This window comes from Camellia sinensis, chromosome 5 (assembly GCF_055761805.1).
Source record: "Camellia sinensis isolate YWXY chromosome 5, ASM5576180v1, whole genome shotgun sequence".
Taxonomy (NCBI): domain Eukaryota; kingdom Viridiplantae; phylum Streptophyta; class Magnoliopsida; order Ericales; family Theaceae; genus Camellia; species Camellia sinensis.
In genome coordinates, this window is record NC_138965.1 from 60,214,097 (window position 1) to 60,228,720 (window position 14,624).

The 14,624-nt window shown below is 35.6% G+C and overlaps 1 protein-coding gene across 1 annotated transcript; it reads left to right on the forward strand.

The window, feature by feature from the left end:
* The first annotated feature begins 485 nt into the window (after positions 1–485).
* LOC114279860 (uncharacterized) lies at positions 486–1,733 on the forward strand. Its single transcript, XM_028222153.2, has one exon. The coding sequence runs from the start codon at positions 790–792 to the stop codon at positions 1,504–1,506; it is 717 nt and encodes a 238-aa protein (XP_028077954.2). The 5' UTR covers positions 486–789; the 3' UTR covers positions 1,507–1,733.
* Positions 1,734–14,624: the final 12,891 nt, after the last annotated feature.

Below are 14,624 nucleotides of genomic sequence, written 5' to 3' on the forward strand. Positions count from 1 at the left end.
ATGATTGGCTGTGTGAGTTTTTGATTTTTGAATTTGTGCTTTGGGTCGTCCTTGAACATCCCCGGATGTCCGATCAGTTGTCTGGCCGATTGATTAGAATAGTAATTTTTTTTTTTAACAATTGTCAATCACCACCTGTTATTTGGGGGGAAAAAAATTTATATTTATTTTTGATATTTTTTAAATATAGAAATTATTTTGTTTAGACCAAAATGACAAATTATTTTTTTAAATTGAATTTTAAAAAGAGTTTGATTATAAATTTAGAATAAATTTTTTAATAATATTTTTAGTTGTTTGTTTGGTCATGAGTTATAAGTTTTTAAATTAAATTTTGAAATTTTTTTTTAAAATTTATAACCAAACAATTTTTCTCATTTTATATATCACGTCAAAAACTCAAAACTCAATTCAAAACTTATAACTAAATAAATTTTCTCTTTTTAAATCATAATTCTCAAACTCACAAACTTAAAATATGAGTTACGTAAAGAATAATTCTATATGTATTAATCAATGTACACACTAATATACTAACAGATGATGTGACATTATTTATATGATATTAATTATTTATAACTTGTATAATAAATAAAATTAATAATAATATCATAATACCAATTGATAGGCTAATATATATGCTAATTGACACCGACTCCGTAAATGAAAGGAAATGAAAAGAAAATCTTCATATCTTAAATAAAAAAGAATCAAAATCGGCAAATAAATATCTCACCCCTCCTCGCTCTCCTCCCTCTCTCTCCCTCCCTCCCTCCCGCGAAACCAACCATGGAAGATGCAGAAGCAGTGGTAGCTAACATGTGGGCTTTGATGGCGAGCTGGTCCACACCCACTGTTTTCTTCTGTGTCTTGAATCTCATTGTCGCCATTCTGTTCTTCACTTCAAAAAAACCCCTCAAAACTCATCACAACAATCAACACCCACCACCACCACAATCTGAGGAGGCTAATCAACAACAACACAACCACCAGTACCCACCACCCCAGCAATTAGTCCGAGCTCCATCTCTATTGCAACGACTCAGATCCTTCGAGTTCTCTCTCTACAGATCCGAAGAACACCCAGACCAATCACAGACCCACATCCAGACCCGCCAACCCGACCCACCTCAGGTGCAAGCTCCGATTCTCGATCGTCAAGTGACGAGAAGCAAGTCTGACAATTCCGGCGGTGGCGAGGCTCCTCGTCGTCCTCCGGTGGGGAAGATGAAGAAGTGGAAGAGCGAGAAAGTGAGGGTCGAGGAGGAGGAGGAGGAGGAGGAGGAGAGGGAAAGGGAAAGGGAAAGGGAAACGGCGTCGTATGGTGGTGGGGGGGAGGACGAAGAGGAAGGGGAAGGGGAAGGGGAAGGGGAAGGGGAAGGGGTAGATGCCCAAGCAGATGATTTCATCGACAGGTTCAAGAAACAGTTGAAGTTGCAGAGGGTTGATTCGATTCTGAGGTACACAGACATGTTGAAGAGAGGGTTAGGAAGGTCACAGGTCTAGTCTAGTCTAGGCTACATACAGTATAATGGAGATGAATGAATGATGATGGTCACTGTAGTATGTATTGTACTTGTCTCTTGCATGATTTGTTTGCCAATTATGCCCTTCTCCTTCTGGGCTGCTCTCTCCTTTTTTATTATACACGTTTGGGGTATTTAAGTCATTTTATTGTTAGGCATATAATATATTTTATTAATGGAGGTGACACGTGATGACAGTCACATGAATTTGTATTGTTTTTACGTGGTTGGCAACGGTAGTAGTAGTGTAGTGATGTAATGGTACGAAAAAATTTACCAAATTGGCAGAAACCGGAAATGTTGACGGAAAAGTTGAACAGTATTCGCATTTTAATATTTATTTATGGTGTTAAATTATTTTAAAATGATCGAAATATCTTTATCAAATTTATAAAAGAAAAATGATGCAGATCATTAATTAGTGGTTGTACTAAGAATGTGGTAGTGAATCTCACTTACTGCCATATGTATTTTGTGTCTTAATTTTTGTTTTTTTTTTTTACTTGTCAGATCATGTGATGACGTTAGTGATAGAAATTTAGTGATCTATAGCATTGGTGTTTATAAAATTCATATTTTTACCATGTGTATTTGAACACTTTTTTTTTAATGTAATATTAAAATTTATGGAGGGTAAATATATAAGAGTAATGTTTGAGGGCCCGAAATTCGTGGGTCGAATTTGGCTCAAAACCCAAAACGACGTCGTTTTGGGTTTTGATTTTTTTTTTTTTTTTTTTTCTTTTCTTTTCTTCCGCCATTTTCTTCTTCTTCGTCTTCTTCGCAGAGAGGGAGAGGGAGAGAAAGAGAAGAGAGAAAGAGAGAGAGAGGGAAGACAGGTCGCCGGTCGCCGATCGCGTCGCCGCGCCTCCGTCGCCGATCGCCGCCTCTGCTCGTCGCCGTGCCTTCGCCTCCGTCGCCGATCGCCGCCTCTGCTCGTCGCCGCGCCTCCGCCTCTGTAGCCGATCGCCACCTCTTCTTCCTCCGTCTTCTTCCTCCATTTTTTAGGCCCCCTCCAGTCCTTCCTCCCCCTCCTCCTCCTCCCCCTTCCCCCTCCCCCTCCCCTCCCCTCCCCTCCTTCTCTTCTTCGTCTGCTGAAAAAAAAAAAAAAAAAAAAAAAAAAAAAAAAATTCGGGGCATTCGGGGGTCCCGTTTTCGGGCCCCCAATCACTACTGAATATATAATTTGACAGACTTGCGTTTTACCTCTTCCCAGATGATATTTGTTGCGTTTTACGAAGTATTGCGTTTTTCCCCCTAAAATAAAAACGCTGCTTTTTGTGAATGTTTCCAAAACGACCCTGAATATGATGATGATATCAGTAACATTTTGAAAATTTATTACTAAATTATCCTGTTATTTGGCTTGAATTTTGTTTCAGTTTGAGCGTCTTTATTTTTCGGTCTCACGTTACATCTTGAATAAATTCTTATAACGGTCATGTTTGTCATGTATGTACGAAGGTTGTAAACAAGTCGAATCCTATCAAATTTTGTTAATGTTGACTTCGATTCATTTGTTATCGAGTTTATTTATTGAATTTGAACTCGGCTTAATAAGTAATTAAGCTTGAACTCGGTTCGGTTTATTAATATTAATGAAACTTAAACTCAAACTCAGTTCGGCTGGATAAGATTTTTTTAATATTATTTAAATTAAAAATAATATTATTATTTAATATATAAATAATGTATTTTTATTATTATTTATATATATTTATATATTATTTAGTATATAAATAATATATTCATTATATAATTTAAATAAAGATAAACGAGCTGAACTTGACGAGCCAAATTTATTTGAGCTTGAACTCGGTTCGTTTACTAAACGCGCCTAATATTCGAGTTCGAGTATAGCTCGTTTACTAGACGAGTAGAGCCGAGGCGAGCCGAGTTGAGCCCTTAACGAGTCGAGTCGAGCTAAGCCGTGCTTGTTCATGAACAGCTCAGTTCATTTGCAGCCCTCTCTATACGAGATGATTTTTGAATTATAAAGGAGGGTGGAGTTCTATGGAAGAACTATATATTATGGGAAGCAAGGTCTACACAATGTAGCAAATGGTGAGGATTGCCCGACTAGATTTGATTGGAAAACTCCTTTGCTGGTAAAGTTAGGAATTAGGAAAGAAGAAAATGATGCAAAGAGAATGTGTAAAGCTTGGAGTGGATTTCAGTTCCATTAGCCCCTTGTAAAGGAAGGTGAGGTTACCTTATATAGGAGGAGCATACTTACTCCCTAAGTCCTTCATCTCTCTCCGTTACTGTGGACACTGTATCTTTTTTAGGTATAAGGCACGTTTCCACACTCATGTTCTGCCACCTTGCTTTTCTACACCAGTAGAGTTGCCACTTAATTTTAGGAGAATTAAGAAACTTTTAACAATAAAAACTAAGTACAAGACATAATCCGTCACAACAAGAGAATTTTTAAGTTCGGGAACTAAGGTACAAAAGAGGAAGGCCATTGAATGATGCACCATCTTTTGCCTAATTTGAAGATTAGCCCCTACTAATATTTTATTTTATGAGTCTAATGATTAATTATTTTATACAAAATCCATAATTAACCCTAAAACCTTTACTAACCCTAAAATTAGGTGACTTGAATAAAATAAATATCATTTCCTGAAGTCTTAGGGCCAGTCAAGATGGAGTGACTACAACCACATATCTCTCGTCTTTTACCAGATCGCTCATCATTGGAGGAGGAGAATGAGTCTCCTTGACACTCGTGCGTAGGCTTGTCATGAGTGCATTTGACATTTAGACATGTTGGTCTATACCGTATGCACCGTGTTCCCCAAATGTAGGGTCGAGCTTTATAGCTCATCTGCTTCGGAGCACGTCTGACATTAGGCCGATCTCCATAGCACCTCTGCTTCGTAGCTCCGTAGCTTCTTCATTGGGCTAAGCTCCGTAGCTTCACTTTGTAGCGAGTCTTGGTCATTAGGTTGAGCTCTGAAGCTTGGTTTTGCCTTAGCTAGTTTTGACCCACTTCAATGTCATTTTATTTTCTATACTTTTAATCTACTTAATTTTGATTTTGAAATTTGAAGGTTGTGTTGATTTAGTTCAATAGATAACAATCGTTATGATTTTCTTTTGGAAAAATTCTATTTACAGACTATCATTTGTCTTAGTACACACCATATACTCAGTTCACACCACACACAAATTGAATATATTTATTTTGTCTCAATATACACCACCAATTTTCATATAATACCATATTACCCTCATCTCCTCTAATAAACCATAACCCTAACCCTTGTCTACCATCTGTCGCCACTCTTTTCCCCTCCTTGTTTCAACACTCCTCCTTTCTCCGGTGCCTACTATCTAACCCTTCCATTCACCACCCCTCAACCCTGCTACCTTACTACCATCATAGCCTCTACCATCATTACTTTACTACTACCATTGCTTCACCATCATCACAGCCTTTCACAGCCACAACGCATAACCGCCGCAACCTCTACCTGTTGCGATCTTGTTGCTGCCTCCTAGTGACATAGATCTCTCATTCTCTACGGTGGTGGCAGTAAGGGGGTGATGAGAGACATGATAGTGGTGGGTCATAGGGGATAGTGGTTCTGAGGTAGTGGAGGCAACAATGGGACTGGGAAGGTGGTAGCGGTGACAACCATAATAGGGCTAAGAATGAGGAAAGATGTTCACCGGAGGTTGGTGTTAATGGTGTCGGTGGTTGGTGTTGATGGTGGTGGTGGCTGGTGTGTATTAAGGAGATTTATGGTCTTGTCCTAAAAGGTAATTTCATTAAGGGCATAATGGTAATAAAAAGTATAAGATAGTGGTGTGTAAATAGAATTATCATTTTTTTTTAAACAAAAAATAATTAAGTGCACAACATGCGACTAGTTTTCAAGGGTAAAATGAACATTTTATTCCTCTCCCTTTTCATCTCCATTATCTCTTTCTACAACATTATAATACCACCACCATGCATTTCCTCCAACACCACTACCCCACCTCATTACCTTTACCACCGCTATGCACCTCATCCACCCATTGCCATGAATAATACTAGAGATCTTAAAAATTTTATCAAAACCTCTACCAAATATCTCACATGAGTGTGGGACCCAAAATGGAACTCATATGGTGTAGGTCCCATACTCATGTAGGACATTTGGCAGAACTTTTGATAGAACTTTTGGGGTCTCTAGTATTACTCCATTGCCATTACCTAACAACAAACACCAAACATAATCAAACAAAAACTCCAATCAATCCCCCTCTACCTACCCATAGCCAGCATCTACAACCAAAACATAACTAACAAGACAACTAATCAATCCATGGCCACCAAACAGCACCACTCACAACATACAACCATCAAAATTAAATCAAATTAGAATGATCAAAATCAAAATTAAAAGAATAAGGAAAAATGATAAAGCATAATTGTGGGATCTCCAGGATGGAGAATCCGAGTGCGCCCGACAGTTTGAGCCCTCAACGTGGTTCCATGAGTGTAATGTGAAATAAAATGAGAGTCAAAATCTGACAAATCTATAGAAAGTCCACTAATCACAAGAGATGCCAAAAATGGACTACATCACTAAACTCAGAGCCACCACCTAATCTTTTGGGGGAAAATTAGAAAACCTGTGACTTATGCCCAAAGGCCATGATCCGTAGTAACCAAAGTGTCTCGGCTCGAAAACTTAGATATGAGGGGGGAATGTCATGAATTGAGCACCCCCTCTGACCCAATCAATGATCAGCCTCTACTTATTCATGATATGGGAATCATTAATATGATATGGTCATATAACCCAATTATTATTGCTGACTTTACTATGTGGAGCAAACATATATAGACCAAATCATCTATTTTGGAATACTCTAATCTCTCGCTAATTTTTTTAGAAAAGAGGATTAGAAAGGCAGAAGTCTCAGAAAAAAATGAGACATCCTCCCCATGAAGAGATCAGAATCATTCCAACTTAGGCAATGAGATCTCCATAATATGAGCAATCATAGAGATGTAGCAAATGAGCACATAGCCTCATGGTAGCATGCTAGATATAATTATAAGCAATCACAAGTCGGGTGCAAAGATGAAAGAGGCTCACCTAGTACTCATCTGCACCATGCCAAGAGCGTAAAGGGTTAGAAAAAAATGCATGATCCTAGATGCCAAACTAAATGATATGCAAAGGAAATGATAGAAATGTTTGCCAAGTCAAGCGAAGACAAAAACCAGACTAAAATAGAAAATGCATGATCGTAGAGGCGATATCTATTGCAAAATTTGTACACAATAAATCCTAAGGTACTTTGGACACTGTCAAGATGACATGGATTTCAACAAAGGACACAACACATAATTTAATCTGAAAGTAATGGTCCAAGCCTAGGTGCATGCTCCTATGTTAATCATGGGATTATGATGAAAGTAAAAAAACAAGTCTAAACCATCAAAAAAATAAAAATAAAAATAAATGAGTAGAGAGTAGAGGTAAGGAAAAGAGAGACTCGTCCCAACGCACACAGCAATATAATGAATGGAAGCTAAGAAAATGGCGAGACGAAATTGAAGGAAACTCCAGCAAGGATAGGGAGGTTCTCAACCTCTTACGCATGGAAATGGGTATAAGTTACCAGAATCCATAAGAAACAGTGATGAGAGAGGAGATCCAACCTATTCTCGCAGAGGAAGCCATATTCGAGCTTCTACATCATCAGAACTGGCAAGAAAGGTAGAAAAGGGAAAAACTCTAATGAGAGGAGAGAGATTCTCATCTTCCTACTCATGAAAAAGACCGTAAACCACCCAAATCCATGTAAAATAGGTTTAGGAAGAGAGAATTAAACTCCCTCTTCTCATAGAAGAAACCATGCCTAGGTTTCTAACCCATAAAATCAAAGCAAAAGTAATTCGAACTTGGCCAAAGCCACTACACAGACCTCTACTAACTATAGAAAGGGGAAGAGAGAGAGAGAGAGAGAGAGAGAGAGAGAGAGAGAGAGAGAGAGAGATCAAACTAACCTAGCAACAATTTCAACCAGTAAATTCCAATAAATCTCCAAAGTAGAAGAAAAATAGTAGAGATAGACTTGACATTAAAATGAAAGCAAGGATTACCTCTAGAATAGCAGAGATAAGGCCCAAACTGATCACAAACTCTAACCCAAGCGTCCTTTGATTAATAGAGGTCTTCTAACTCCAAGCCGTCCAAGCAAAGGTAGGTAGAAAGTAGTCCAAAACTCTGTCTCTTTGTCTCTCTCTCTCTCTGTGTGTATATTTGATTTAAATTTTAGGGGGAGTAGTTAGAGATTAGGGATTAAGGAATTAACTCTTAGAAAGTTTGAAAATTGGAATCCTTTTCCCTTAAAAATGGTGGTGATTTTATAGGCATTTGTGGCTTGGAATATACCTCTAGATCCCATGGATCCAGATGGTATATTCCAAGATCCTTTGGACACCCCAGAAGAAAGCTACTTGGTTGACATCGGAGCATGATGTGCCGAATAAGACTTGCCTGACCGGGTATAGAGTAGCTTGGCGTATTTCCTCAAAAATTTGCTCGACTAGGATGCACGAATCAAAATTGTTTGGTGCATTGCCTGAAAAATGTTTGGTAGTGTAAAAACAAATTTGAGTACGCGTCACGGGCCAAAAAGGTTCGGCACCAATTAGTCCTACACATTTTTAATTGTTACCAAAAAATCCTATTTGTTATTTTTTAAAATTTAAAGACGCTACCACATCTCACCACCATCGACCTATTGCCAGACTTCTATTTGACAGTCAGCGGAGACTCATCGGAATGTTTAATATCGCTGAAAAGTTGTCGGAGTATTGCCAAAAATTTACCGAAGTGTTCTAAATGTCACCATAAGTTGCTGGAATATCCAGAACATCGCTGGATGTCAAGAACATCGCTAGTGACTCACTAGAATGTCCAGAACATCACTGAAAAATAAAAAGAATAGGAAGAAAGAGAAAAATTAGGGAGAAAACATAGCAAAATTTAACCACATCCTCTCTAACATCACAAAACACAAAAAAAAAAAAAAAATCTTTGTCATACAGAGCACATACTTTTTAGTTCACAAAATTGCATAAATTTGTAGTTTCAAAACTGCAAAAATTATCAATTTGCTCGTTTACAATATATCAAAACACAATTTCACGTCGTGACAATGGTGGATATCTCAGATTGGTAGTTTCTAAAGATTTGTAACTTTTCAGTTTGTCAATATTTGCAACAAAAAAAAAAAAAAAAAAATTGGTTGTTTTAATAAAGAGAGAGCAAAAAAGAAAAAGAAAAAAAAGGCTAGAGTCATAGAGAAAAGTATATCTACAAAATTGTAAAATTTTGCAATTTTCATTGCCTGTAATTAAAACTCAAAAAAAAAAAAAATGTTCAAAATTTGAAAATTTTCTCCATTAAAACATAAAAAGAGAAGCGTATAGCAAAGAAAAAGAAGAAAAACTAAAAGATTGAAGGAGAAAGATGACATAGAGAGAGGATTGTATTTCAATAACTATTTTTGTTTAGATCTAGCTAGATCTAATGTAGATCTACTCAAATCTGCTCTAACTGAACATTCCAGTGAGTCTTGTCTTGTAATCTTGGCCAAATCTGAGTAGATCTAAATAAATCTATTTCAAAAACATCGTTAGAAACTCATCACTGTCGATGAGGGCGAAACAAGGAGTCAGTGGTCAGTGGTTACCGATGCACCTCAATCAATGGTGGTAGCCAATCGCTGGCGAGTGTATATTAGAAAGAGAAAGAGAATAAAGAATAAGGCTTAGGATTTTTAGGTCTATGTAGACATTTCATTTTTGACTGCCCTTAAGACTTGGGCCGCCTCACGTTGAACACTCGATGATGAAATGTTACGTTGTACAAATCATTCATTTTCTCTAGCAAAAAGCTTTGATTTTTGAGCTTCAGAACCTAAACCTTGCACTCCCTTTGGACCAAAATCTATTTTTTTTTTAGCTAGACCACTCAGAGACCTGCTGGCCAACAAGGGACAGGCAGGCCATTTTTGGTTGGCCAGCCGTCCCCCTCCATGGCCGACCGCCCATGTTCAATGACAAGCGGATATTTTCTTTTGCCAACTGTCCCCATGTGCATGTCTTGCACCAGCTGGCTCAATATAGATATTTCTGACGTAAGAAGGCTTTTTTCTATAAATACATGACCATCCCTCATGGTTTGGGGTTAGAAAATTTCTCCAAGTGCCAAAACTTGTCCAACACATTATCTTTCTCTCTTGCAATATACATATACTATCCATACACTTTCTAAGGCTAAACTTGAGGCCTTTTGCTGAGATTCTTGAACACAAATTTTAGCTTTTGAGAGTGTTCAACTTGTGGTTTATAAACTAAGGAGCACCCTTTATTTGAAAGAGGTATACTTTGAGCTTTTATACCATCTTTTCTATCTATTTTCTTTGCCTTTTCACACTATTTTTCAAAGAATTTTTTAAGCTTAAAACTGTGATTTTAAGTCACCAAAAAGAGGAGGGGTTAGCCACCCTTCCTTAGGCTTGTTGCTTGTTTGAAACCCTTTGGCTTTAGCCCATTTTTGCTCACTTTTTTCGCATAAAAAACTCAATTTTCAGCACTGTTTTTGGGCTGTTTCAGTGCTGTTTTGTATGTTAATTTTTGCTTTAAATACTATAGATGTGTTGTTGTAAGTCTTCATGGATATAACTTTCAATTCATTTGAGTTGATAGTCTTTTCTTACACTTTTTTTTTTTTTTTTTGTAGCTTTCAATACATGTTCATACCATTGTAATCACCTTTGCATAATCATCTCTGCAACCTCTCTCCATTCTTTGTTTATTTTGATAAAGAGTTGAATCAAACAAAAGATTGTTGTTCAAAGCATAAGAAAGAGACCTTCCATGCTTAATGGTTTAATCTTTTCGGAGGTTCATTACCACGACATTACATCTCTCTTACGCTAAGCCCAATCTCTTGTTTGATGCTATCTTTATCATTTTGGGCTTAGTGGACGTAATTATCACTTTTGGACAAAAACTGAAGAAAATATAAGAAATAGAAAGGTAATGTAAAAGAGGCTAATAAAATTAGTTTTAAAAAGGTAAAAAAAGGGTAATAAAATTGAGTTGGGTTCAATCGGACGTTATATTGAACCCATTGCATCTTGAATCATTACATACTCTTTAGTGATGTTCAATGATTCAAGAAGTAATGTCTACCCATTCCCTTGAGGTAATTCTATGATAGAGAGGAGGTGCTGTTAGTCTTTTATTTCCTTTTATTAAGCTTTTGTCCTATTGGTTCATAGATCATCATGTAACAAACTTGCGACAATTGATGATTTGTGAACTGAATATACTCCTCTCTTGATCGTCTTCATGATAGGGAATCGCAGAAAGGATAAACATTTCCTGAAAACACTCTATTTTTGCTCTGTTTTAACTCTATAGCAACAGGGCATCCCTCAATAGTAGTGGCCGGCCGGCCACCTTTTTGTATAGGTAGTGGTATTTTTGTAGCAGAACAAAGCAGAACCTGAGGACAAAACCGAATAATTTCTGACTGACTACAAATAGAGAAGATTCTGGCAACAAATAGAGAAGTTTCCGGGAGGATATTTTTGGTTGTGTGCATATGGCCCCTTGCCTCCCGTTCAAGTCCTCTAATTAGTACTCTAATATTAGTATGTTGTACTTAATTAGTTAACTTCATTCAAATTTGTAATAGTTAATTAGTGTAGTTAATTCATTTGGTGTTGTAATAATTAGCTTAATTAGGATATTCATTCGGATCCTCTTATGCGAGGGTCAATTTATAACACTTGTAATATTGTGTATGTCTTCCAACTCCCATTTCTTTCTCCCTTTTGTTTACTTGCTTACTATAATTGCATGTAGTATTATATTTTGGTTTCATATCATTACCATGACTTGCACCCATTTTTGTATACATTAGGATTTAGCTCATCATACTTGATAAATATCGATTATTTCTTACTTGAATAAATGCGCTACCATATGCCTTGAATTGATCCATATGTCATGTTAAGAAGCCGAATCCGATAGTTGCATTTTGTATGAGTTGCATTAGTCACTTTGCATATTAGAGCATGTATTTTTCTAATAATTTACTTTCCTTTGGCTTGCCTCGGAGTACTAGGTGAGCATTTCTTGCTTTAGCATATCGCATGTATGTTTGTGTTGCCACATCAAGCATACTTTCATGAGGCTAAGTGCTTATTTGATATATCTCTTTGAATGCCGGTGGATGAAGGCTATTTCGCTTAAGTTGAGATGATTTTGATTAGTGTACATATGAGCTTACTTTTTCAAGTAGCACATATTTGAAACTCTTTTCAAATAAACATGAAATCAAAGCATTCCAAAATGGATAAAATAGTCTATACTTGTATGCCTGACATAGTAATTTTAGCATATTAATAATCAGAATAGGAGCATATATCGTACATAAAAATCACATTATGATTAGTAGAGGCCGATCTTTGATAAGGTGAGTGGGGTGCTCAATTCATGACCTTTCCCTCTTATACCTAAGTTCCCAAGCCAAAACACTTTGGTTATGATAGACAAGTGTCTTTTGGCACGAGTTATGGTTTTTCTAAATTTTTCAAAAATATTTAGGTGGCGACTCTGAGATTTGGCAATGCAGTCAATTTTTGGCATTTCTGATTGTAAATTGATTTTCTAAAGATTTGCCGGATTTAGACTCTCATTTGTGTTTTTTCTGTTTCACATTGTACTTGTGAAACTAGATTCAGAACTACGGGAGTCCGAACTGTAGGGCTATAGTAATTTCTAACCTTGATATTATTTCAATTAAGCCCCTACATTTTCACTTTATCGCAAATTTAACCGTAAATCTAAAAACACATCCTGGACGAAATTGTGCAATAATTTCTAACACACTAAAATTAATTATTGAACTCTCTAATTATAGATAAATCAATCTAAACCTTAGTTTTCGATTTTTATCGTTTTCACTCGGTAATTCGCCTTTTAATTCAAAATGAAATAACACAAACCAAATTATTTTTCCCATCATTATACTAATCAATTCTATACTTGAAATAGGTATTTTGATTTATAAATTTACCCATGATAATAATCTTTTCCACTAAATATCTACAATATATATATATATATATATATATGATTTTTTACTAAAAAAGATGAAGAAATATCCTAAAACCCTAAGGCACATGGCCAACCACCTTTATGTATATATATAGTGTACTTTTGAAACCAATTTCATGGATTTAAGGAAGAATTGTAATCAAGGACCCCCATATCATGGAAGTTTGTTTTGTACCTAATGTGCCAATATAGTTCTAAATCAACCAAGCTAGGATTAGGCCTAATTAAACCACACGTAACCTTCCTAATCACCCTCCATTGCATTACATTCCAATCAAATACAACTCTATTCCATTCCAACCAAAGGGCACAATGGACCTTTCACCACAATTTTTCTATACATAGGTCACCTCCCTTAATATTTTTATGCACATACACACACAAAATTTGGCTGAGATAGGGAGAGGGGGGCAAAGAGTGAGCATGGAGGGAAAAAAAGAAAAGGAAAACCTTCACAATCTAGCAAACAAGTAAGCCACAAAACAACCTATCTTTCTCTTTTCATACATGACAATATATGCTTAGAATAGATTTTCATATGTTTATTTATAGGGTCCTCGTGTTTGAATAAGAGAGGTTGAGTTTTGTTGATTATCTTGATTGTATTATTTCTTTGTTGAAACAAAGCCACCAATTTTCATCCATTTCATGTGTCATTTTTAAAAAAACACCTTCAAATTAAAAATATGAGTTATTAGTATATTATTTATCATGTTTTCATCATAAGATAAGTGAAAAATTTCATATGGTTGCCCTCCTTTTCTTACAACACTTTTTATTTTAAATTTTGTGCACCAATAAACGGTATTTTCTGTTAACTTCCAAAAATTGTAGAAAAATTCAAAAAAATCTTCTTGAGCTCAATTTTACATCCAAACCTTCCTTAAAGTGTTAAATTTCAAGAAAAATTCAGTGTGTTTGGTTTGAGTTTTCTGGATTAAGTTTTTTGAAAACTGAGTTTTTTAGTTTTCGTATTCTTTTGTTTTTAGTGAATATTTTTTAAATTTTAAACATTTTTTTTTTACTTTTTTAGATGCACCTTAGCTAGATGTATCTAAAAATTAATAAATACATAGAAATACAAAAAATGTATTGAATTCTTATATTTTTTTTGTATTTTTGATATTTAGTAAATTTTTAAAAGATTTTTTTTTACAATTTTTTTACTTTTTAGATGTATTTATGTTAGGTGTGTCTAAAAAGTAAAAAAACACTTAAAATATTAAAAAAATTCAATAAAAACAAAAAAATACGGAAAATAAGAAAGTAGAATTTTCTGAAAAGTATTTTCTGAAAAATGAAAACAGGCAAGCTGATTGGTTTTTATTGAAAATGAATGAGTGGTTTGAGAGAAAAAATAGATTTTTGTAATAGCCAATGAATCTAGATAAATCTAAAATATTTCATGAATAACTAAAAATCTAGAAAAGCTATCTCACTTGCACAAAATTCTGTACAAACCCTAAAAAGCCAAGTGCAGAAAAATTCTAAAAATGCAACTTTGATAGTTGTCTTTAAAGTAAACTGAATTTGAAAATTTGTTCTTGTTAGTAGTTTCATGTTCTTAGTTGGTTGAATATGCCTCTTATTGTTTATTCAAGATTTAGTATGACATCTACATATATTTGTGGTTGTATTACTTTAAATTTATGCCTTGAAATGCTTATACTTGTGTAATAAAAGTTATTTTAATAACTTGTTCTAAACTTAACATAACACCTAACTCAACGGGAGGTGTTGGGTATTCGATCACGAAAGTAATTTTTATGAGATAATCGGATTGATGAGACAAATCGACTAGCTATTGTGGAAATGGAAGGAAAATGATGGATTGTGAGGTTAAGTCTTGCGCAAGTTGTGTCTTGGTACTCAAGTTGGCTTAGGTTTAGAACGCGGTCCTTTATGTCAGCCGTGTGGTGGTCTTGCAGAATACAAATGAGAGC

Excerpts from the sequence above, each read along its gene's own strand:
- LOC114279860 (XM_028222153.2), top strand. The coding sequence starts at position 790 with ATGGAAGATGCAGAAGCAGTGGTAGCTAACATGTGGGCTTTGATGGCG.